Source organism: Sapajus apella, unplaced genomic scaffold (assembly GCF_009761245.1).
Source record: "Sapajus apella isolate SASKATOON/1434 unplaced genomic scaffold, GSC_monkey_1.0 scaffold49, whole genome shotgun sequence".
Classification (NCBI taxonomy): Eukaryota; Metazoa; Chordata; class Mammalia; order Primates; family Cebidae; genus Sapajus; species Sapajus apella.
The window spans coordinates 10,919,554-10,943,245 of NW_022436989.1; the positions used below are offsets into that span (position 1 = coordinate 10,919,554).

General features: G+C 39.7%; 1 protein-coding gene across 4 annotated transcripts in view; it reads right to left on the reverse strand.

Annotated features, from left to right (window-relative positions):
• Nucleotides 1-23,692, reverse strand: part of MTR (5-methyltetrahydrofolate-homocysteine methyltransferase) — a 109,763-nt gene that overhangs the window by 51,059 nt on the left and 35,012 nt on the right. For 3 of the 4 annotated variants that reach the window (XM_032242262.1, XM_032242263.1, XM_032242261.1), the window contains exons 12-16: nucleotides 21,734-21,813; nucleotides 18,927-19,039; nucleotides 15,353-15,493; nucleotides 12,167-12,352; nucleotides 590-769 (exon numbers count right to left, since the gene is read on the reverse strand). In XM_032242262.1, coding sequence (XP_032098153.1) covers nucleotides 590-769; nucleotides 12,167-12,352; nucleotides 15,353-15,493; nucleotides 18,927-19,039; nucleotides 21,734-21,813 — 700 coding nt within the window. The remainder of the gene's footprint in view (nucleotides 1-589; nucleotides 770-12,166; nucleotides 12,353-15,352; nucleotides 15,494-18,926; nucleotides 19,040-21,733; nucleotides 21,814-23,692) is intronic. The other variant, XM_032242264.1, reaches the window with a different exon arrangement.

The window sequence follows — 23,692 nt, forward strand, 5'->3', positions numbered from 1 at the left end:
CAGTGAGTATATGAATCTGCAAATACAAAATCCATGGATGATGCAAATCAACATATATATTCTATGTATATAGGCAATAAATTTATGAAGAAAAGCAATACAGTAGCATCATAAAACTCAGGATGACGGCTACTTTATAAAATTGAGAATGAGGTATAACTGGAAAAGGAGAGACAGATGGGGGCACTAGCTATGCTCTATTTTGAGACCTAAGTGAAGGCCCTTATATGCTTCATAATTATTTATTAGGTTCTGTGGTTTTTTTGTTTTGTTTTGTTTGAGACAGGGTCTCACTCTGTCGCCCAGGCTAGAGGGCAGTGGCACGATCCCAGCTCACTGCAACCTCCGCCCTCCTGAGTTCGAGTGATTTCATCAGGCTCTGTTATATTCTCTAGTCTATTTTACACAAGTTAAAACTCTACTAAAGAAAAAAAAATAAGGTCCCCTACATTTCAGAAAAACACTTTACTAACTAAGAACAAGAATGTTAACATTCCAGCCAGTAAATATATACATCAGCTCTAACCATTCATTAGACCCATGGAATAAATGTGAGCCATGACTTGGGAGAGAAAATGCCTACACTTACTTTAATGACTTTTGTTGCCTGGATAAAATTAATGGCATACAAGTTGTGTTCTTCCATCCCAGTACCAATGGTTAGGATATTTGGGTCAAAAATGATGTCATTCGGATTAAAGCCCAGTTTTTTCACAAGCAGATGATAGGCCCGGGTGCATACTCTGATTTTGGTGTCTGTTTCTGTTGCCTGGGGAAAAAGAGCAAAAGATATATTTTGAAATTTAAAAAAAAAAAAAAGTGTTATCTATTAAATAGAGCATATTTCACGTACTGAAAACAGTGTCAATGCTTGGGTTTCACAGAAATCTAAATGCCACGCTGCTTACCATTACCTATCAAATTATCTCAGAGGAGAAACTGCTTTAAAGATGTCTTTGTGTTTTCACAAACACAGCAGCTATACTCTTTCTGCAAAAAATCAAATCTTACACACATACACACATATGGTATATTATGAAAAAGCTTCTAAAAAAAACATGCATGTAACAAATCAAATATTACTAAAGAAGAGATTAACAGATACCCCTTCCTCTCTTGACCTGCCTGCAGTGTCACAACCTATCACCCACAAAACACTGCCATTGCTTTCTCAGATTTTCTTGCAAAAACACTCTAAGTATATTCAAGGATATGGATTTATTCCTCACCTCCACCCATCATAACACTGGCTTGTTAACATGTGTCTTAAGTCATAAATACAAATTAGTCTTTACCTTCAAAATAATGTCCCTAGAAGACAAAATAATATTACCCTTCAAAATAATGTCCCTAAAAGGCAAAACACTGACTCCAGCATGGCATATCCCCCAGCTGCTTCCCATCACCCTCAGAACCACGGCCTACACCTCCAATCTCATCTCCCACCATCTGCCCTCTCCTCTACTCTGCACCCCCTACATTGCTCCTTTGGTGTTTCTGAAACACACCAAGCTGGTTCCTACCTCAACAACTTCCATTTACTGCTGCCACTACCCAGAACATACCGTGACATGGCTTTGTGCTTCGTATGACTCAGGCTTCCGCCTAAGTACCCCTTTTCCGAGCCTACCTTAAAACACACTCTCAAAACCAGCTCACCTCCACCCTTCCCCACCTCCTCCATTCTTCTTCAGAGTCTTTCTTTCCAGAAACTGTATGATTTTGGCAATGTCTTTAGCATTTTTTGGTTGTTTTATTCCTCATTAATTTGTAAACTCCTCTCCCCTAGCTAGAATGCCAGTCTTACTGTATCCCCAGGGCCCAGAGCAGGGGCTATCAAAGTATGTGCTCAACATTATGTATGAATGCTGCTTTTACCCAAAGCATTTCTGAACTTTGTCATGGAAAACTGTCTTCAGATCAAATTTACAACCTCAACACAGGGTATTCAACAAATTAAATCCTGAATGATTTCTGGTTGCATGAAAAATCAAATCTATTCTTAAAAAATGATTACTTGCTATCACTACAGGGATGAGAATAAATAAGTCACAATTCTGAAGGCCAATTCTCAATGAATGTGAAAAATGTTCTTGAAAAATGGCCAACCCTGCTGAAATCTGTGTTGCGTGTGGTCTTCTGTGGAGATGAGGGGGTGGGGACACTGACATAGCTCAAGTGCATCAAGTGAAGCCCTGGACAGCAGAAATGAGGAGTAGGGGAATTATGAAAAGAACTCACTCTTAGATCTAGTCTTTTGATGCTTACTACTTTGGTATTCTTTTTCAACTGTTTTCTTCGGTCCCTAATCGCTCCCTGCAGCTGGTGGGGTCAGGTTTCACCTCTGCTTGGGAGGGAAGTGCCGCCAGGACTAAGCAGACAAAAGGACCCAGGGAAAGCGAGACAGGAAATGGTCTTTGTGGCCTCACTGCATCAAGGCTTTAGGGAAGGTGGCAAGCTTTCATCTTCCTTAATGGAATTTTCTCCATGCTCACTTCCTCTGCCTTCAGTTAGAACGAAAAGGTTAAGGTTGAGGCTGAGATGTGTGTCAGGAAAAAGTGGTCAGAAACAGGTCAACTGCAGCTGCCTTTAGTCTTAAACCTTAAAAGCTCACCCTTCACCAGACAGCCCAATAGAGTTCTAGGCTCCAAGCTCATGGCCCAGCTAAGCTCACTAAGAGAGAAGGCACAGGGGTGACCAGTGCTACTAGTATTACTTAGTAACCTAGTCTGGTTGGTAGATGAAGAAGTCAAGGTCCTGGTCATTTCTCTCCTGAGCCATGAATATTATCTGGCCACGTAGGGCAGGTTGAGGTGAATAGTATGTTACCTACGGGAGAGTAGGGTATGGGGCCCAGCTGCGTACCAAAGACAGCCCTGCTTGTGGAAGAAGCAGGAGCATCCTCACAGGACAGGAATTCATTTCTAGAACCAAAACAGAGTCATCGACTCTAACCTCCATAAGGATGAAGCCCTCGTCAAATTGTTCTCGTGGTGTCTAGCACAGTATCTGTGTCACAGTAACTGATAACCTCTGTCACTCAATTAAACAAATGACTCTCAGAGTGCACAGAGCGTTGGTAAACAGGCCTTTGTCAGGAGCAGGTCATATCATGTTAGATTCATCAAGCTTCTGTCTTACTCCTCACCAGGGCTGTGGGACAGACACACTAATAAAGGCTCTATCATGCTTGTGGATTTCACAGATCCAGTAAAACAGATTGGGAGCTTTACTACATCAGGAAGGGCTTTCCACCCTGGTTGTACATTACGATAACCTGAAGGGATTTTTGTTTGCTTGTTTTTTATACTAGTAACACCTCACCCTAGACCAGTTAAATCAGAATCTGGAGATGAGGTCTCAGCAAGTGTTTTTTAAAAGCCCTTTAGTGATGCTAATGTAAAGCCAGTGAGCTTTACATTTGAACCGCTGCCAAGTGAGATGTGGCACCTTCTTCCATTGGAGTAGAAGAAAAACTCAGTGAGACTTTCAGCAGCAAGAAGGAAGGAATAAATGCCATTTGTAGCTTTATCAACCAGGTTTACTCTTAAGTCATTCACAACCTAGACCGTGACCAGTAAGTAGAAGGTGGCTTCATTTAAGAAACTCATGGCTCAGATTTTGCTAAAATATCAGACTCTCAGGGAGAAATGCAATGAAACAATTTTTGATTTAGTCATCAAGGCAGATACTGTGAGGCAGATACTGTGAGGAAGAGAAAGACAATGTGTTGAAGACACCTGGATTCTTTAATGTAGTCTGACAAGGAGCAGAGATGGAACAGGGCTAACTTCGGAGGTGGGTTAAAATTTTAAAATCGAACTGAACTAGTTGAAAATGGGCAAGAGAACCCTGGAGGAAGCAGAGGCCCATCCTGGGCTGTAGTTAAAAAACCAAAAACAAAAAACATAGGTGGAAAGGGACGTTTGTGCCTTTCAAGAGAGACACTGACAAGTAGGAAGGGAAACACTAAAGAAAGGGAAGTTTCCAAGGGAAAAATCAAAAAATCACTACCAAAGGAAAAATATTTACCCAAGAAAAAATAAGCCAATCACAACAAAAACAACAAACAAAACACATATGAATGATCTAGAGATTTCCTACTTAGGGATAATTACAAAACTCCATTGAATGAGTAATTGGAAAGACACTCCACGTTCCTCATTGACAAATCTAAACACTGGCAAGATACCGATTCCTTGTTATTTTCCAGGTTAGAATTAATTATATGAATCAATATCCAATGTTTCTCCATAATTAGAAATTTATTTTCAAGGCATTTTAAACTAAGAAAATGAAAAAAAAAAAAACCCAGAAAAATGTGTTGCATATATTATTCTTTTATATAGTTTACACATGTGCAAACAAAAACTAATATAGGCCATTCTGCTATTATGTGATAATTGTATTTCTAAGAAACTTCACACCATCAAAAATTGTCATACGAAAAAGTTATTTTTGTGAACCCATGTATTATATGAAAAACATTTAAAACTCATTTCATTTAGAAAAAGAGAGCTAAATCAGAGTCAGTATACTTGTCCCACAGAAATTTCAATAATAAAAAGGTGTCCTGTATCTTGTTACGTAGAGTTAAAAATAACAGTTGGTCAAAACGATTAGCAACAACAGAAAACACAGAAATGCTTCCCTGCTGCCTTTCCATCCAGAAGTCTCAGGCCCAGTGCCCCGTCATATCTGATCTTGACCTTGCAGTTTTTTTGCAACGTGGATCACAGGCATTAACCAAAGACTCCAAACACAGCAGCCAGATACTGAACCAAAGCTGGTGTGCCTTGTTTAGTCACACCAGTAGCTTCCCATTTGAGAAAGTTGGTTTTTTCCCTATAACCAGTGGTGTCAATCCAAGCAAAGCAAATCCTGGTTCTTAACTGATTGCTACATCCAACAGCATTATGAGAACTCAATCAACAGAAAACATGCCTTTATGTAAAAATACCTGTATTGCTAGCCTCTTAACTTTGGAAGTATACAGGATCTTTGCTTTGCTTTTTATAATTTTCAATATTTATGACTATTTGATGGTGAGCATACATGCTGCTCCATAATCTGCATAATATTTAAATATTCTGGAGAATAGTCCAATAGAATTATATTACCTAAGTTATCTATTTATCTTCAGTTGGGCACTTGATTTGTTATATTTTCCATAATGTTAGTGCAAAATCCTTGCATATATAGTATCCTTATGCTGTTGAATTCTTTGTTGGAATAATTTTCCACAAATAAGATTATGAGTTCAAGGGATATAAACAATTGTTTGTGTCTTGACAGGTATTATTCTGCCTTTCACAAGGGCTGCACCAGTTTATACTACACTCTGCAACAAATGAGGCTTCAGTTTTATCACTGCTGTATCTACAGAGACCTTGACCATCTTTAATTTTACTGACTTAGTAGGGATAAAACATTACCTTAATGCTGCTCTAATTTGTGTATCTTTCATAACTAGCAAGTTAATCTTTTATCCCTATATTTGCCTTTAATTTGTGGTCACAGTCAAATCTAAATTGGGAAAACCTATCCTTAGACAAGATCAAGCACTAAGCAGTGCCAATAAACAAAGCATGGAGTACAGTAAACATGGGATTTGGAAACATACACCAGTCTTCAAATGAGGAAGACAAAGGGTGAAAACTTGGTTCCACTATATCCTAGATATGGCATCGGTCCACTACAAAATGGGATGGCTGCCACCTCAGGTGGTTACTCTGAAGACTAAATGAGACAACATCTGCTGGTGGTTTTCAATCAAAATATGCATGAGAATCACCTCTAAGGCTTTAAATGTTTAGCCAGGCCTCATCCCAGACCAAATGAGTCAAAACTCAAGGGCTGAAGTCCAGGGGTGTGTATGTTTTTTCAAAAGCTCCAGCAGTGACTGCCCTTCCCTGTCAGAATGAATCTGCTTTGCACTCCTGGTTAAGCACCACAGATCCCTAAGGCACATCATTCCATTCTCACTCTGAGTTGACCTTGCTTCCAACTTCACGGAGAAAACAGAAGCAATTATAGACTCCTGCCAGTACATCAAGCAACATGCCTGCAGACCTACACTCTTTACTCTGTCTTCTCTTCTGCACTTTGAGCAAACTGCCCAGCTACTGATCTAAAGCCACCTCTCCACTCACACAGTGATTGCCATCTCTCTCAACTCAAAAGGTCATGGCTCTAACAAATGCTTCCTTTCTCTCCTGCATCAATTCCTCTCTCTCTCTCTTCCAGATCATTCTCATCAGCTTAGATGTTTTCACAGCATCTACACACACACACACACACACACACACACACACACACACACACACACAGAGCACACACACACATACCCTTTCTTAACCTCATTCCCTCCCTGGTTTCCACCCTATTTCTTTGCTCCCCTCTATGGCAGAACTTTAAAAAGTTGACTATACTGCTGCTTCTGTTCTTCTCCTATTCTCCCTTGAACCCACTCCAATAAAGCTTTCATCTCCTTGGAAACAGTACAGCAAGATCATAAATGACCCCATTTCTAAATCCAATGGTAAACTCTCAGTCTCGTCCCACTTGATTTATCCACAACTCTTTAAACAGCTGATCATGCCCTTTTCTTTGATGCTTGCTCTTCACGTGGCTTTCAAGTGAACCCTCTATTCCAGCTCCCCTCCTGCCATATAGGCTGCTCCTTCTCATATCCTTCTCTTCTCCCCAGCCCCCTAAACGCTGCAGTTCCAAGACTCACTTAGACCTGGGGCTTCTCTACAGTCATTCCTTTGGTGAGCTTGGCTAGTCTCACATAAATACCATCTATGTACAAATAATTCCCAGATAAAGGAATCCTATCTTCAAGCCACACTTTGCCCATGAAATCCACTCATTTACACAACAGCACACTCGACATACTCACCACATACTATGTCCAAACCCAAACTTCTCCTTACCCCACCCCAAACCTGCTTCTCTCACAGTCCTTCTTACCTCGGTAGCTCCTTCCTTTCAATTGCCCAAGCCAACAAATTCTGAAATTATTCCTGACTCCTCTTTCTTTAGCAACCTATACCCAGTGTGAATGCAAATCCTATTGGCTCTATATTAAAAATAAATGTAGAAACAGGTGACTTTTAACATCCTCTTTTGCTTTCACTGTGGCCCTAACCATCACCGTATCTCATCTGACAGACCATTCTCCACGAAGAGCCAGAGACGTTTAAAACATAAGTCACATCATATTTGCTCCTCTGTTCAAAACTTTTCAGTGGTGCCCCCGCTCACTCAGAGTAACAACGTTAACCAGAAGTGTTAAGGATGGCCTACAAGGCCCTATGTGATGTGACCTGCTACCTTTCTAACCTTGCGTGTTTTCCCAATCTCCTCCCTCCCCCCTCCTCCAGCTACTCTGGCTTCCCTGTTGGTTTTCAAACATGACAAGTATGTATCTACCTCAAGACTCCCTCTGCCCAGAACACTCTTCCCCTACATGTTCCACATTTTCACATGGCTCGCTCACCTAGGTTTCTGCTAAAACGTCACATCATCCACGAGGCCTTCCCAAACTCTCCTACATAAAATAACACTCACCCACCTACACACAGGGGGGTTCATTCCCCATCCCCTTTGTCCTCTTCATTTCCCTTCACCGTATTCAGCACCATTCAACGTACACACATACTTGTTTACTCTATTTTTTTTTTTTTTTTTGAGACAAAGTCTCACTGTGTCACCTAGGCTAGAGTGCAATGGCATGATCTCACCTCACTGCAACCTCAGTTCCCTGGGTTCAAGTGATTCTCATGCCTCAGCCTCCCGAGTAGCTAGGATTACAGGCGTGTGTCACCACACCTGGCTAATTTTTGTATTTTTAGTAGAGAAGGGGTTTCACCATGTTGGCCAGACTAGTCTCGAACTCCTGACCTCAGGTATTCCACACACCTCAGCCTCCCAAAGTGCTGGGATTACAGGCGTGAGCCAGCGCACCCGGCCAATTATTCATATATACATCTACATACATATATATATATATTTTTTTTAATTTGTTATTCCCTTTGTCCCTAAGAATATAAATTGTACAAGAACAGGGACTAGGTTTTATTCTCTGCTATCACCTCAGAGATTAGAATAGGGCCTGGCACGTACTAAGTGCTCAGGATATATTTGAAGATATTTGCCTCATTAAAAAGTAACAAGTTGCTACATATATTTTTAAAAGGAACATTCAGATAACAAAAAAAGAGCTTCTGGAAAAAGAAGAACTCAATAGAGGGTTTGGAGGATAAATGTAGATATGAAAATCTCACCCAATGCAGAGCAAAACACCAGAGCTGGAAAATAGGAGGGAAATATAAGAAAATTAGGCAACCTATCCAACACATCCAACATCTCCACCATGTAAGTACCAAAAGAGAAAACAAAGTAATTCAGGGATACTCCTACCACTGCAGCTGTGAGTTTCACAACGGAAAGGCCTATTGAGTGCCAACATCACGGATGGCTCATCATCTTGAGAGTTCCCAATACTGCGGAGACAAAAGATTACCAAAGCCTCCAGAGAACAGAAAACAAGTTTCACAAAAATAATCAAGAGTTAGAATAGCACTGGACTTCTTACCAATACCAGTGGGAACCAGAAGACAATGGAGCAGTACTTTCAAAACACAGAACAGCTTCAAGTTTGTACTCCTATGCCCATACAACTGCCAATTAAGTGTAAAATTAGAATACAGCCATTTTCTGACATGTAAGGTTTCAAAAATATTTACTTCCATGTTTTCTTTCACAAGAAGCTACCAGAGGATGCACTCTACCAAATGACCAAAAAAGGGAGGAACCAAGAATGAGGAAATTATGAGTTCTAAAAACCTAAGAGAAAGGAAAATGGAACCCCAGGAGGAAGGTAAGGGACAGCTAGCAGTGACAGCTGTGCAGCTGGCCTACTGAGCAGCCATTCCCGGTCACATCAGAAGACCTGGAGGGAGAATTCTCCAAAAAAGTAAAATGGCAGTCCTCTTAATGAGTTTGGCTACACTGGATATTGGAGGTTTTATACAACTAGGGGACAATCTAAAGGCAAAATACATAGAAAACGAAGCAAACAAAAAGATAAGTGTTACCTTTGTAGAAAACAAATAGTGAGAAAGGCTAAGCAATCATAGTATACTATTGCGTGTCTCAGCTTTTACACTGTTTAATAACGTAACCACTGAAAACAATTATAGCTCAAATGAACTGTATCGGGAAGGTTAAGAGTAAAGCTGTACAGTCAGGGCAGTGGATGGTGAAAAGCTAAAAAATCTTTTATCACTGTAGGATGTCAATAAATAAAAACTAAAACTGGAATTTCAAGATGAAGAGGTAGATGCTACAAGAATCAGTTTAGAAAGCTGAAAGTGGCTGCCTCAGGATCTAGAAGGCTGAGGACTTTTGTTTTTCACAAGAAGCCTTACAGAACTATTTGTCTATCTGCAGAATTACCAAAAGGTTCCACCACACTAAACATGTAGTGGAAGATAACTAGATACAACTTTTCAGATGCATAGTTTTAACAATGTGCCTCAAAACAGTAAATGTGCACACTCTTTGACACAGCAATCCCACTTCAATGAATTGACTCTAAGAAAAATCATTCTACAAGGGGAAATAGCTGCATGAATTGGTCACTGAACTGTTCATACTACTAAAAAATTAGAAACACAATTTCATTCAATAATAAATAGTAATTAAAACATACTGAGATGCAATGTAACCATAAAAGATGGAGTTTTAATCCCTATTCACTAAAATGGGAAAATGCCAACATTACGTTGAGTGGGGGAAATGAGTTGCAGAATGGCAGGTATAATCTTGTTGATACAAAACTTTCCATTTGTTAAAAGCTTTTTTGTTCTTTCTCCATGTGGCCATGTGGCTTGCTCTCTCATTTTACTCTGGTTTTCAAATATTCCCTCCTCAGAGGGGTCTTATGAGACCACCTCTTCTAAACAGGCCAACTTTTCCCTGACAGCCTTTCGCTCGACCATTTAAAACAGGACCTGATGACAGAAACCAGATCTCCTAGGCCTGACTCCCAGCACTGCAAACTGTTAGCTGTGTGGCAACCGCAAGTCCTGGAACATCTCTGTGCTTCAGTGTCCTCACATGACATCCAAAAATAACAAGAACACATGCCCACAGTTTATACACTGGGAGGAAGAACTGATTTAAGTGTGTTGTGTACTTGCTTGGTGTGAATTAAGGTTCAATATATGTTAATGATCAAAATTATCTCTCTTTTGCATTCTGGATTATTTGAATTTTTTCACAATGAAAGAAAATGTATCTTTCACACAAAAAATAATACATTTAAAAAATTTTATTTCAAAAATAGAAAAGAAAGAAAGGGAAGAAAAAGTACGTATAATCCTACTACTTGTTAATTGTCAGTATGTCCCTATTTGAGACCATCCCTACCCCCTCAGTTGACAACCATTCTTTTCTCTGCTTATACAGACACACATATATAAATGTAAGTACTTTTATGTTAAGTAAAATTGGGATCATGTCACTCATTTTTTTCATTTTTCAATATATTGAAGACATGGTTCTATCTCCTGATTCTTTTCAACTTCTGCACAGTATTCTATGCAGTAAGGACCAAGGTTTAAGCACTCCCTTAGGATTGGACATTTAGAGTGTTCTCAAGGCCAGGCGTGATGGCTCATGCCTGTAATCCCAGCACTTTGGGAGGCCAAGGCAGGTGGATCATCTGAGGTCAGGAGTTTGAGACCAGCCTAACCAACGTGGTGAAACCCAGTCTCTACTAAAAAGACAAAAAATTAGCCAGGTGTGGTGGCGCACGTCTGTAGTCCCAACTACTCAGGAGGCTGAGGCAGGAGAATCATCTGAACCCAGGAGGCAGAAGTTGCAGTGAGCCAAGATCACACCACTGCACTCCAGCCTGGACAACAAGCGCAAAACTCTGTCTCAAAAAAAAAAAAAAAAAAAAAAAAAAAATAGTGTGTTCTCAGCTTTGTGCTAGCACAATGCTACAATTAATGTGAACACATATCCTTATATACTCAATCTTATTACTAGATTCCCAGGAGGGGCTTAAGCATAAGAAATAGATTTTTTTGTTGTTTTAAATAGGTACCAAAATATTCATAAAAAGCTATGTGAAGTATAAAAGATAACAATAATGAATGTATCACACAGTTGAACTACCATTGTATTTGAAGTTTCCCATGTGCCTCACCCTGATTCTATGGCAGAGATATTATGAAGGCTGCCATTTATCAATCTTCTGATTTTTTCTTCTATTTGATAAAACTAATCTCATTTATTTTTTATTTCTTTAATGCTTACAAAACTTAATATCTTCTCATAAGTGTATTGGCTATTTGTTATCTCTTTTTATATAAACTGTTTATTCATTTCCTTTGTCCATTTTCCCACTGGGTTGACTGAGGTGTTTTGCTTTCTGACTCATATAAACTCTTTGCATATTAGGGATAGTCACCTACTGCTATTATTCATGTTGCAAACAGCTAACTATATTTTAGTACATGGTTGGAAATGGGAATCTAATTTTTATTTTTTCCAAATGCATACCCAGTCATCCCAATAGCATTTACTGAATAATTCAACCTTTCTCCATGAACTCAAAGACTTTACTATACATCAGATTTTCATACACAGTCATTGACCACATAAGGACACTTAAGGCAGTGATGGATCACATACACAGCAATGGTTCGGTAAGGTTATAATACCATATTTTTACTGTAAATTTTCTGTTTCCATATGTTTAGATACACAAATACGTATCACTGTGTTACAGCTGCCTACAGTACTGAGTATAGTAACACGCTATACCAGTTTATAACACAGAAACAATACACTACGCCATCCAGCCTACGTGTGTAGTAGGTTATCCCACCTAGGTTGGTGTAAATACACTCTGTGATGTTGGCACAATGACAAAATCACCTAATGATGTATTTCTTAGACCGTATCTCCACTGTTAAGTAACACATGATGTATGAGTGCATACAGATACATGTACGCATATGTACATGAATGTACACAGAAATAGATATATATGTATGTATATATGTAGCTGTTTCAGACTCGCATTTTCTCCCACTGCTATCTAACCTGGGTAACACAATGGATTAGGCCAAAAGAAATCACTCACCTGTCCTTCTTCATCAAAAGCCATGACCACTACGGCAGCTCCAAACTTTTTAATCTTCCTGGCCTTTTCCAAGAAGTCCTCCTCTCCTTCCTTCAGACTAATACTGTTGACAATGCACTTCCCTTGGCAGCACTTTAACCCAGCTTCAATCACAGCAAAATTGGAAGAGTCAATGCACAAGGGTACCTGAGCTCAAAGGGCAAGAAAATCACAGAGACGCCACAAGTCACTATAAAGTACTTTTCAAAGGCTCCAAAGTATTGTCTATTTCTTCTTTAGAAAAATAAACAAATAATAGTAGTATGCAGAGATAGAATTTTAATATGCTTGTTCTTTAAGCCCAAAATACTTGGAGTTATTTCAGTCTTACGAGATACACCATGCATCAGCCAGGGATTTATAACTTAAAGATCACAGTTGAACATCAGAATAAAATCAGCGTGATCAGTTCACTGGCTTCAGTACAGCACGCTTTCAAGTGCATAAGCCCTGAGGCAAACACCTCAAATAGGATTTAGATATCCCTGATCTGACTCAGGGATTAATGTTTAGCCTCATGTCCTTTGGGAGTAGACCTCTAGCCAAGTTATTCAAATTCAACCGTCCCTTTAGAAAATCAAGTTCTTTACTGAAAAAAAAGAATTTTAATATTAGAAAGGAAAAGTAGATCCAATAATCAACAAATGCATATGACTAAAATACAGGACAAAACTGAAATGCACAGTTGAGAATATGTTCCTTTTAATTCATACCTCTGTTCCAGGAAAGGTGAAAGGAAGGGTTTGAAGAATGAGATTGATACAAAGAAATGAAGTAAGGCAACTAATCTAGGTTGCATTATTTTTATATTTTTAGAGACAGGGTCTTCTTATGTTGCCCTGGCTGGTCTTCAACTCCTGAGTTCCAGTGATCCTCCCTACTCAACCTCCTGGGTAGCTGAAACTACAGGCACATGCCACAGCTCCCAGCATAGGCCACATTATTTAATTAAGCCATTCAATAAATAAGTGACTACCATATTAGGCCCATACAGGGAAAATGGTAAGAAAGACAGGTCCCTAGCTCCACTGAGCTCATAAAAACAAATAATTAAACAAGTAATGACATAAAGTGCGGTAAATGCTAAAAGCATAAGAGAAGCACAGACTGCCATGGGAGTATATTTCAGGGTCACCAAACCCAGTCTATGAAGCAAGGAGAATGGGGTGGGAAAATTCAGGGAAAGCTTCCTAGGGCAGGAAACATTTCAACTGAGGACTGAAGAATGAATAGTCAGCAATTTCCTAAGCCACACCACCAAACAAGAGCAAAAAGGAACAGGCACTCTATCCATTTTGCTTTTTCTTAGCTTGTTAGTAATGAGAGGTTTACCAGGAAAAGGGTTAAATGCAATGACAATACCAGGCCAGTGTATCGGCTTGCATTTGCTTGCTGATAGTTTGGTGTTCCAACCCTACTGGTGAAGGTGTTGGTAAAATAATTTTATGATTTACCCCATGGGTCAAAATTTGGCCTTCAATAAATTGTGGTAGTAAGGCAAAACCAAAAAAGATAAATTATTGTAGCAATCAGAACACTAATAATTGGGGTCCTTCACAGTTGATAAAGTACTTGCCTCTTTACAACTCACAAAGGAGGCTTGATGATCCCGTTTTAGAGATGAGGAAAGAAAGTAGGGTCAATTGTCCGTTGACTTAATTGGGACTTACAAGGCAAGTCTGCCCCTCTTCCCACTACTAAGCTGATAAACAACTGGCTATACCTCTGATTCTGACTAACTTTGAACAAGTTATTTTGCTTCTTTGTACCTTAAATTCTCAAAATATTTATTCCTGGAAGAATGATGAGACTTTTTAGTAAAAAGTTTTAAGACACAAATGAAAGATGGGTAAACGTAACTCAGTACCTAACACAGACTTCTAACTTAAACCTGCTGAAGCCTAATAAAAAACCAACAGCTCAACCTGAAAAACGCAACTCTTAAAGAACTAGGAGGTTTCTTTAAAAAAGAACTTCAAAAATCACTTCTTGCCAGGCACAGTGGCTCACAACTGTAATCGTAGCACTTTGGGAGGCTAAGGTAGGAGGATTGCTTGGGCCTAGGAGTTCAAGACCAGCCTGGGCAACACAGCAAGACCCGCCCTTTCTACTAAAAAAATTTTTTAAATGATGCGTGCCTGTGGCCCCAGCTACTCAGGAGACTAAAGAGGGAGGAGTCTGAGGCTGCAACGAGCTATGATTTCATCACTGCACTCCAACCTGGGCCACAGAGCAAAACCCTGTCTAGGGGGCAGAGGGGATCACTCCTCATGATAAACTTAATGGCAGAAAAACAACGTAAGATTTTTAAAAATTTTAGCACCCATTTAAAAATGTTTAAAAGACTGACATAGCCGGGCGCGGTGGCTCAAGCCTGTAATCCCAGCACTTTGGGAGGCCGAGGCAGGCAGATCACGAGGTCAAGAGATCGAGACCATCCTGGTCAACATGGTGAAACCCCGTCTCTACTAAAAATACAAAACATTAGCTGGGCATGGTGGTGCATGCCTGTAATCCCAGCTACTCAGGAGGCTGAGGCAGGAGAATTGCCTGAACCCAGGAGGCGGAGGTTGCGGTGAGCCGAGATCGCGCCATTGCACTCCAGCCTGGGTAACGAGAGCGAAACTCCGTCCCCAAAAAAAAAAAAAAGACTGACATAAAAATCAACTTTCACCTTTTAAAGAACAAATGTAAAAGCTGACATCATATCTTGATTTAATCTTGTTTTATATTTTTGTCTTGATCTGATAAACCCAAAAGTTTTCTCCTTCCTGTTGTAAGAAAGAATTCACTGAGTTCCCTTGCCTATGGTAGGAATTTGGCAGAAATGGGTAAGTATATCCTTCACAGATACGGAAAGTGGATTGTTAGTCTGTCCAGACATCTGAGGAGACTCAGTTCTCATGAACAATCCCAGAAGGCCTGGAAACAGTCACGCTGAAGTCCCGGCTATCTCCAAGATCTGCTTTATAGAGAAAGGTTATCATTATCTGAGCAAGCTGACAATCAGAAACCATTGTGCTTTCAATGTCAAGACACAGAAAACCAGTTCTTGAGTTCACAGATAGATGAGACAACTAGCAAAGTTAAATGAGTGACAAAGTAAGACAAGTAAATTTCCCTGACAAATATAAACTTTGTAATAACCTTTGCAATGTCTGGCTCGGAAGCAATTAAGTTGCAAAATCGGGTCATTGCACTTGGACCATCTAGCATGCCATCATCCATGTTGATATCCAGCACCTGGGCTCCCATTTCCACCTGCACTTTGGCAACACACAAGGCTTCCTGAAGGAAGAAAGAGAGGAAGCATCATTAGGAAACAATAATTTGAAAAAAGGCTAATAAGCCAATTCCTTACCCGTCCCAGTAATCCTTTCAAATTATACAGACTCACCTAGCCAGGCTCCCTGACTCTGGGCCTGCTGTCCTCCCATCACTCATCACAAATTAACCTTTCTTACACGTCTCTCTTCCATCACATCATCTCACTGCTCAGAATCCACCAAGGCTGTTTTCCTACCATAAAGATTCTAAGTTCCTCAGCCTGGCAGTCAAGGCCCCATCGTCTTACCGAATCAAACTTCCCACTCTACCCCCACTGGAGTCTTCACCCAGCCAAGTCTGTTCCCACCTCTGTGCTGCACATCATGTTGTCCCCTCTGCTTGGAACACAATCCCTTTCCCTTCCACATTGTTTATGACCCAGCCCCATCTCCTCCAAAAAAAGTCCTTAGAGAAGCCATCCAAACGATGTAGCTCTTCAGTATTTGCCAAAAACTATACAATGCTTCGGTATCTGCCAAAATGATTCATTCCAGGCTGTTAATAGGAGTTACATGAAAAGAAATGTGAGTTAAATAAATTTCAGCAGGTTTTTATAACACTGGAAAGCTTTTCAAATTCTTTAATGCGCTATTACACACTGCAACCTTCCTGAAACAGAATTCAGCATTTCCCACTTATGACCATCTAAGGAATACTTTGTAGGATAAGTGTTCCAAAAAGTCTTATGTACCTCCCACTCTGAATGCTGGGCAAAATACACATGTTCCATAATACTTTCTAACTAACATGGCAAGACTTTTTGTTTGTTTAAGTCTTCACTGTACACTTCATAGTGCAATAAAATAAGCAAGGATAAAATCAATAGTAGATGCTGATGTCTTGATCTTTTTTTTTTTTTTTAGCCCAAGAAAATAAAATAGAAACTTTTAGCACTCATTGTGATAGAACTGCCATGAAATCCTATGGCGTATGTTATAAGGAAACACCATATGTACTGAGCCAAGGCTGCACAGAGAAAAAGGATCACAATTAAATTCAGTAAATCTGGGCCAGACACAGTGGCTCATGCCTATAATCCCAGCACTTTGGGAGGCCGAGACAGGCAGATCACTTGATGTCAGGAGTTCGAGACCAGCCTGGCCAATATAGCAAAACCCTGTCTCTACTAAAAATACAAAAATTAGTCAGGCGCAGGGACATGTGCCTGTAGTCCCAGCTCCTCTGGGGGCTGGGGCAGAAGAATCACTTGAACCTGGAGGTGGAGGTTGCAGGAGCCAAGATCGTGCCACTGCACTCCAGCCTGGGTGAGAGAGTGAGACTCTGTCTCTAAATAAATAAATAAATTCGGTAAATCAAAAAATGTTTTCTAGTATCAGTACTACTTAATATAAAGAATAAAAATAAGTGCAAATCACAATCCTGGTTCTTAAAGAATTTATATCTAGTTGGGGGCACACGTCACAGTCCCATAAAAAACTACCAGGCACTGCCATACAATGTGTGGGTCAAATGCCAAGATGATCTCAACATCTAGGAAAGGGAAAGCTCTCTACGAACCAAAATGGAGAAAGCTAACTGAGAGGGAAACATCTTCAGCTGGCTAATGAGGGATAGATTGGAAAAAACAGATAGCAGATAAGATAGTAGGCAACAGAGGTCAAAAGACCTGGAAAATGAAAATGCCAATATCTGATCTATTTCTTAAGAATCATGGAATAACAGCATCAAGGTCTAACCTTCACAAACAAACTCAGAGAGATGAAGTGGTTTGTTTAAAAGACATATGAGTTAGGCAAGAAAACAGGACTGGAACTTCTTTCAGGTCAATGCTCTTTTTACTAAACCCCAAAGGGATCACTAAGTCATAAAAGCCAGACTCTAATGAAGAGTCACCTGTTCCCACCTGTTTCCACTGCCCCCTCCTACTGTTTCCACTAGGCAGAGATAGCAGAGTGATTAAGGGCACATGCTTGGTGGACCTGGGTTCTATCATTTACTTGCTGTAAAACAACAGGCAAGTCATTTAACTTCCCCAAGCATCCATTTCTACATCTGTAAAATGGGGATAACAACGGTACTTATCTCTACCAGGCTGTAATGATTAAATAAGTCATGACATAAAGTGCTTAGTACAGTGACTGGCACACAGAAAGATCCTATTAAGCGACAGATATTATTACTTCCACCTATTTGCTTCTTCCTAAAATGCTCTGTTGAATCCAAGAGCTGAAAGGAACACCATAGAATAGGCCTAAGAATCAAAACATAATAGAAACATGGGCAACTGAAGAACACTACATGGCTAGGAAGAGTCACTGGCAATTCAGAAGGAAGCAAACATGAACAAAGGCACAGTCAGAAGCGAGCCTCTTGGAATGTTCAGATGACAGATCAGGATGGGAGGGCAGTTTAATACCTAAGTGAAGACGACAGAATGATTGACTAAGGAATCTCAGTTTTATCCCATATCCAAAAAAAAGTCACCCTGCGGAACTTCTGAACTGGGGAGGCCCATGATGGATGCATACAAGAGCACTGGAGAGCAGCAAGAATGAGGGAAAGAGGACTGCCATGGGGAGTGGTGGAACCAGGCAACCAGGCCCTGGCGATGTGCCAGCTGAGGGACAGAGAAGGAAGACACACTTCCGGGGATGCCATCGGGTAATGACGAGCAGATCCATGAAGGGGGATAAATGGGTTCTTTCCTTGTTAAGAAAACTAAATCAGCTCTGGTACTGGTTTCTGGATGATGTCCTACAGGCTGCAAAACCTTAGAGTGAGAAAAGTTGGATGACAAAGTTAATTATCATTAAAGCCAGACCAAATTCCTCCATTTTTACATTCATATTTTCATAAGAAAATCTATCCAGGAGTCTTGGGTATGCTCTGCATGGATTAAATTTTGCTCATCCACAGAGTGACTGAGCTTAAAAACACCATGGCTAAAACTATCACGTAAACTTTCCAAGGCAAGTGCCTATTTCTTTCCTTTGTTTATTTTAGTCTACAGCTAACAAGATCAATAATACCCTCAACAGTTGGCATTTGATGCGGTCGTAAGAAACTGATAGGAATTTTCCTGTCTTTCCCTTTCCCTAGAAGGATTTATGAGAAGACAAAACAAAGGGCCTTCTCAAATTTTTTAACTTATTTCATGAATAATAGAAATAGCTACAACCTGGATCCCTCCCATCTCATCCTACTTCATACACCAAATGCACCACTTTTTGACAAATATTGACAATAGCATTTTCAGTTTTTCAAAGCCTTGTCCTCCCACCAGCCCAGCCTGCTACAAACACACATTACCATCTTCTCACACTTCCTAGCAGCTCTGCTAATAACACTATCAAAGGCAGAGAGCTGTTTCATTTTACATGCTGTCTAGCCAAAGTCATGGCAGATGTCTCAGGGGTCTTATTAAGATGCTCACTTCATAGTTTCCTGCCATGATGAGTTTAGCAAACTTCCTTGATCCTGCAACATTACAGCGCTCTCCGATGTTAACAAAGTTGGTGTACTGTCCAATCCTGAAGGGTTCTAGACCTTAAAAGGAGAAGCATTTTGAAAAATTTCTGCAAAGGCATATGGATGACATAAGACAGACAGACATAAACGAATTCAATAAGAAAGAATTTCCTGCATCACAGCCCATCTGAGCAGATAGGAGATCCAGCATGGAAACAGGACCACAGTCATCTCTAGGGAGATTCTAATGCAGCAAAGGCTATTTGTTACAGCTACATTTACAACCAGAGCTCTCAAAAGAAAAAATATTTCAGAGTTTTATGTTGCAAATACCCTAAAGGGCCAAGTCGTACTATATTTACGAAAGAAGGAAAAATAATGATCAACCCCTATTTAACCAAGAGGTTGCGCAAAAGCCATGGAGAAAGTTAGAATTGAAAGATGGGTGTTCCACAGCTGTCTGCTCAGATATCAGTGTGATGCTAGAGGGAGTAAGCTTCTTAAATCCCACCCACAGTATGTTTACAGTGTTACTTCATTTCTTTGATCCAGAGGCTTAGAACCCATAAACAACAACGCTGAATCAGGGCCCCAGGTTGAGACCTGAGAGACAGGAGTCACTGTGGCAGGTCTATCACTAATGAGCTGACTCTAGGGAAGCCGAGTGGACTTCTGGTGCCTGTTAATATCATCTCCCCCGTCACTGGCCAATTTAGGGGCAAATATCAGGTAATACATGTGGATATTACACTGAGGTAAAGACATACAGTGTGAAGTATCACTGCAGAAAAGGCTCTGAACTGTTTTTGTTCTATTCATTACATTTAAAGTATGAGGAGAGGCAGTCTCATGAAATGGTTATAGGCAGATTCTGGGGACAGACAGCCTTGGGTTCAAATCACTTACCTAAATGAACAACCTTGGGACAACTTCCCATATGCCTCTGAGCTTATAAAGACAGTAAAGTTTCTGCTTTATACTGTTTGTTATTGTAAAAATGAAACTGAGTAATATCGATAAGCACAAACTTAGCACCTACAATCATTGCTGTCATTGTTAATCAAAGAAAATGGCTCTTAAGACCTTTGCCAAAGCACTGACTAAGGAAGAAACAGATACAAGGCAGAGAAAAATAATGAATATAAACTGGGTCATTATAAAACCACTCCAGGCCGTTTGATTCCCCAAAAGAGACTATCACTTTCCACAGTATTGGCTTATGATTTTCCTTCCATTTGGCAAAGATCCTCATGCCCCCAGCCTTCCAGGCTAGTCTCAGGGTATGCCTGATCCTCGTCTGATCCTGGGGTTCCCAGGACGGGCAAGCGGGAAGCCAGCATTTCAATGCTGACGTTTTCGTGTCCCCTACCAAAAGCATCTCACACAAGGTGCTTATGATCTATTATGAATGCAAAGTACTTGATACAAAGATCACAATTCTCTCAAGTTTGTGATTTATAAAAGAACAATTTTAAACAGTGCATTTGATGTCACTCTTTTAAAATCTGATGGAAGTTGACTGTTTAAAGCAATTTAGCAATAGTGTATGACATTCAAATTGGGAAAAAAAGAATTCTTTTATTCTTATAAATTATTTTTTAAAAACTTATATAAATGGCTCCCTTGTTTCAATTTTGGCAAAGCCTTAATGTTTTCCACTGTTAGTGCTTGGTTGGAGTAATGCACTAACATTAAGTTCTAGGGGTGAAATAAATAAATTTTCCTGCCACACCTCTCTCTGACAAAAGCCACTTTTTCCGGAGTAGGGGGGTATCGTAAACCATGAATCCTACTTTTCCCAATCTCATCCTCTACCTTCTGGAGTATTAAAAAAAAAAAAAAAAAAGAAAGAAAAAAAAAAAGCTAGCCTGAACACAGTTGTTATCTTTATTAACCCAACTTCACACTCACCGATTGGGGTTAATTCTATTGTACGTCCTGAGTGAGAAAAGTAGACACTACTTTTGCTGTTATTTATTTTACTTTTCATAGGACAATGTATGAAACAAACATATTTCAATTCAGAGAGATGTTAAATTTTAAGCTATTAAAACCCGTAATTCCTCATATGTGTTATTTGCAAGTTCTCTAAAAATCATACCTTTTCTGCTTAAAGTTACCATTTAATACACCACGAAGGTAATGTAGCAAAAATAAAAAATTTAAAGTTATTTTTCTAACAACTGGCCTGATGACCTAGTTTACTAATATTCCTTGTTTGAACACAAAATTCATGTTGAAAAAGGGAGGCTAACTACCTTAAAGGATTGCTGAGAACCAAGGAGAAAAGAAATACCACAAGTCTTTGTAAATTCCTAAACATGTGGCAAATGTAAGATTACAACAACAATATTTTAGAAACATACAATTTTCTAGGAAGATGCTGCTGCCATTACCAAACATTATACCTGGGCAGTTTGGAATTTTCAATAACTAGTATCAACCTGAAAATTAAAATTGTTAGGCTGTGGCCGAGAATATGGTTTCAAAACAGTACACAATAAAGACAGGACCACTGAACTCCCACCAAGGACTCTACCTGGGCAAATCACCTGGGCCTTCCTTCATTTTTACCCTAAAGTTGACGTCATTGTGCCCCAGCCCTGGAAAACCAACGAGTTCTTCACTAGAATTCATTTAACTGCCAAGAATGTATGTACTCTTCTCTGATACAGTAAGCAAGCTGCCTAGCACAAATATCACTACCACTTAGAATAATCACATTCTACAAATGGTTTCTGAAATCATGAACACCATGTCTTTATGACTTACCAGACAGTAACATATGTCCTTCAAAAACAGTGTCAGGTGGAACTCTAGGTTTGCAATTTTTCACAGCTTCAGCAATTTCCCTGAGTTGAAAAAGAAAACACTATATCCATTAATCCAGAATAAAATATATTTAATGAAGCTAATTTCAAAACTAATTGGGACGATGAAACTATGTATATTTAACATAATTATGCATATAATTACATACCTACTTCCAAATGTGCGGCAACAATTATGTCTTTTAGTTTTCTCAGCAATGTAGAAAATTAATCTATAAACTGTAACTTTTTTTTTCTTACAATCTAGTATGGAGGTGCATATAAACTGTAACTTTTATGTGCCTGCCTGTCCGCTATGCTGGCTGGGTTGTTTTTACTTTCTGAGACATGAACCTGGAGCTACATGACAGTTTCACGAATGCAAACAGCAAAATTCTTCCCATCTTCCCCAAATCCACAGATGTCTTTTACTCTGTCAAATCCACAAACACACATTCCTACTCAAAATTTGAAGAGAAAAAGGGCTTCACCTTCGACAAGAAGGAGCAGGCAGGAGCAGAGGGGCTAGGAGAGGAGGGAATTGGGTCTAGCGGATCTGTTTTCACTAGAGCATACACACAGTTGCGGGGCAGGGTGTGGGGGTAGGTTCATAGCCATAAAGCACTGAAACTCCAAAATAATTACTCTTAAAGATTTGTTTTAGTCATTCACACTCTCTTTAACCTTATCAGTTTTAATGAATCATGTCTTTGATCAACCAGAAAAATCTGGCTACTCCACTAAATTTATCAGGACCAGTAAGAATTGCTCTACTCTACTGTCCCCAAATTAGAATGTGAACATCTAAGTAAAAGAAGCAAATATATATACAGACAGATATATAGATACACACAAATATACACATAGACATTTAAAACAACTCCCCTTTTTAAAGAGAAAACAAAAAGAGATAGTTGCTGATCCAAAGATAAGTGACATTTAACTACTGATAGCTTTCAGATATTATTTACAAGATATTTTAAAAACAATTAAGAGTCTATCACATCAGTCAACAAAAGCAGTGAGTTATAAGGTAACTCAGTAGAGTGAACACATTATACACAAGAAAACAAACTTGGAGGCCAGGCGTGGTGGCTCACGCCTGTAATCCCAGCACTTTGGGAGGCCGAGGCAGGCTAATCACGAGGGCAAGAGATTGAGACAATCCTGGCCAACATGGTGAAACCCTGTCTCTATTAAAAATACAAAAATTAGCTGCACGTGGTGGTGCACCCCTGAAGTCCCAGCTACTCGGGAGGCTGAGGCAGGAGAATCGCTTGAACCTGGGAGGTGGAGGTTGCAGTGAGCCGAGATCCCACCACTGCACTCCAGCACTCTGGCCTGGCAACAGACTCAGACTCCAAAAAAAAAACTTGGAACAGTGAGATGACGGACCTGAAACATGATCATCAGTCACTCCAGGGGAAAAAACAAATATCAACAGTCCTAAACAATGTTCCATTTCATTGAATTCCAATCTTCCTATAAGCTATAAAACTCTAAAGAATTAAACACATGGTCATGCTCGTTTCACTCCCTTCCTTCATATGCTCACTTGAAAACACGAATTAAGCAACCACTGTGTACCACGCAAAGTGAAGACACCTCTCCTGACCTCAAGATACCTGTTGTCTTATTGTCTTTTCCTTCCATGAGGGAATCTAAAGGAGGCCTGTATTTGCCCACAATAAATATGAGCTGTCCTCTTAGAGCATTCAAATATTACTCAGGTATTTAAGGATAGAATATCATAATATCTAAGATTTGCTTTACAAAATCCAGCGGGAAAAGTTGAGGGACAGATGAAATAAGAATTGAAAAACACTGAAAAGTATGGCAACTATGTGATAGGCATACAGAGGTCCATTTTATTATTTCTCTAAAATTTTTCATAATATAAAGGTGTATGAACTTACTAGGA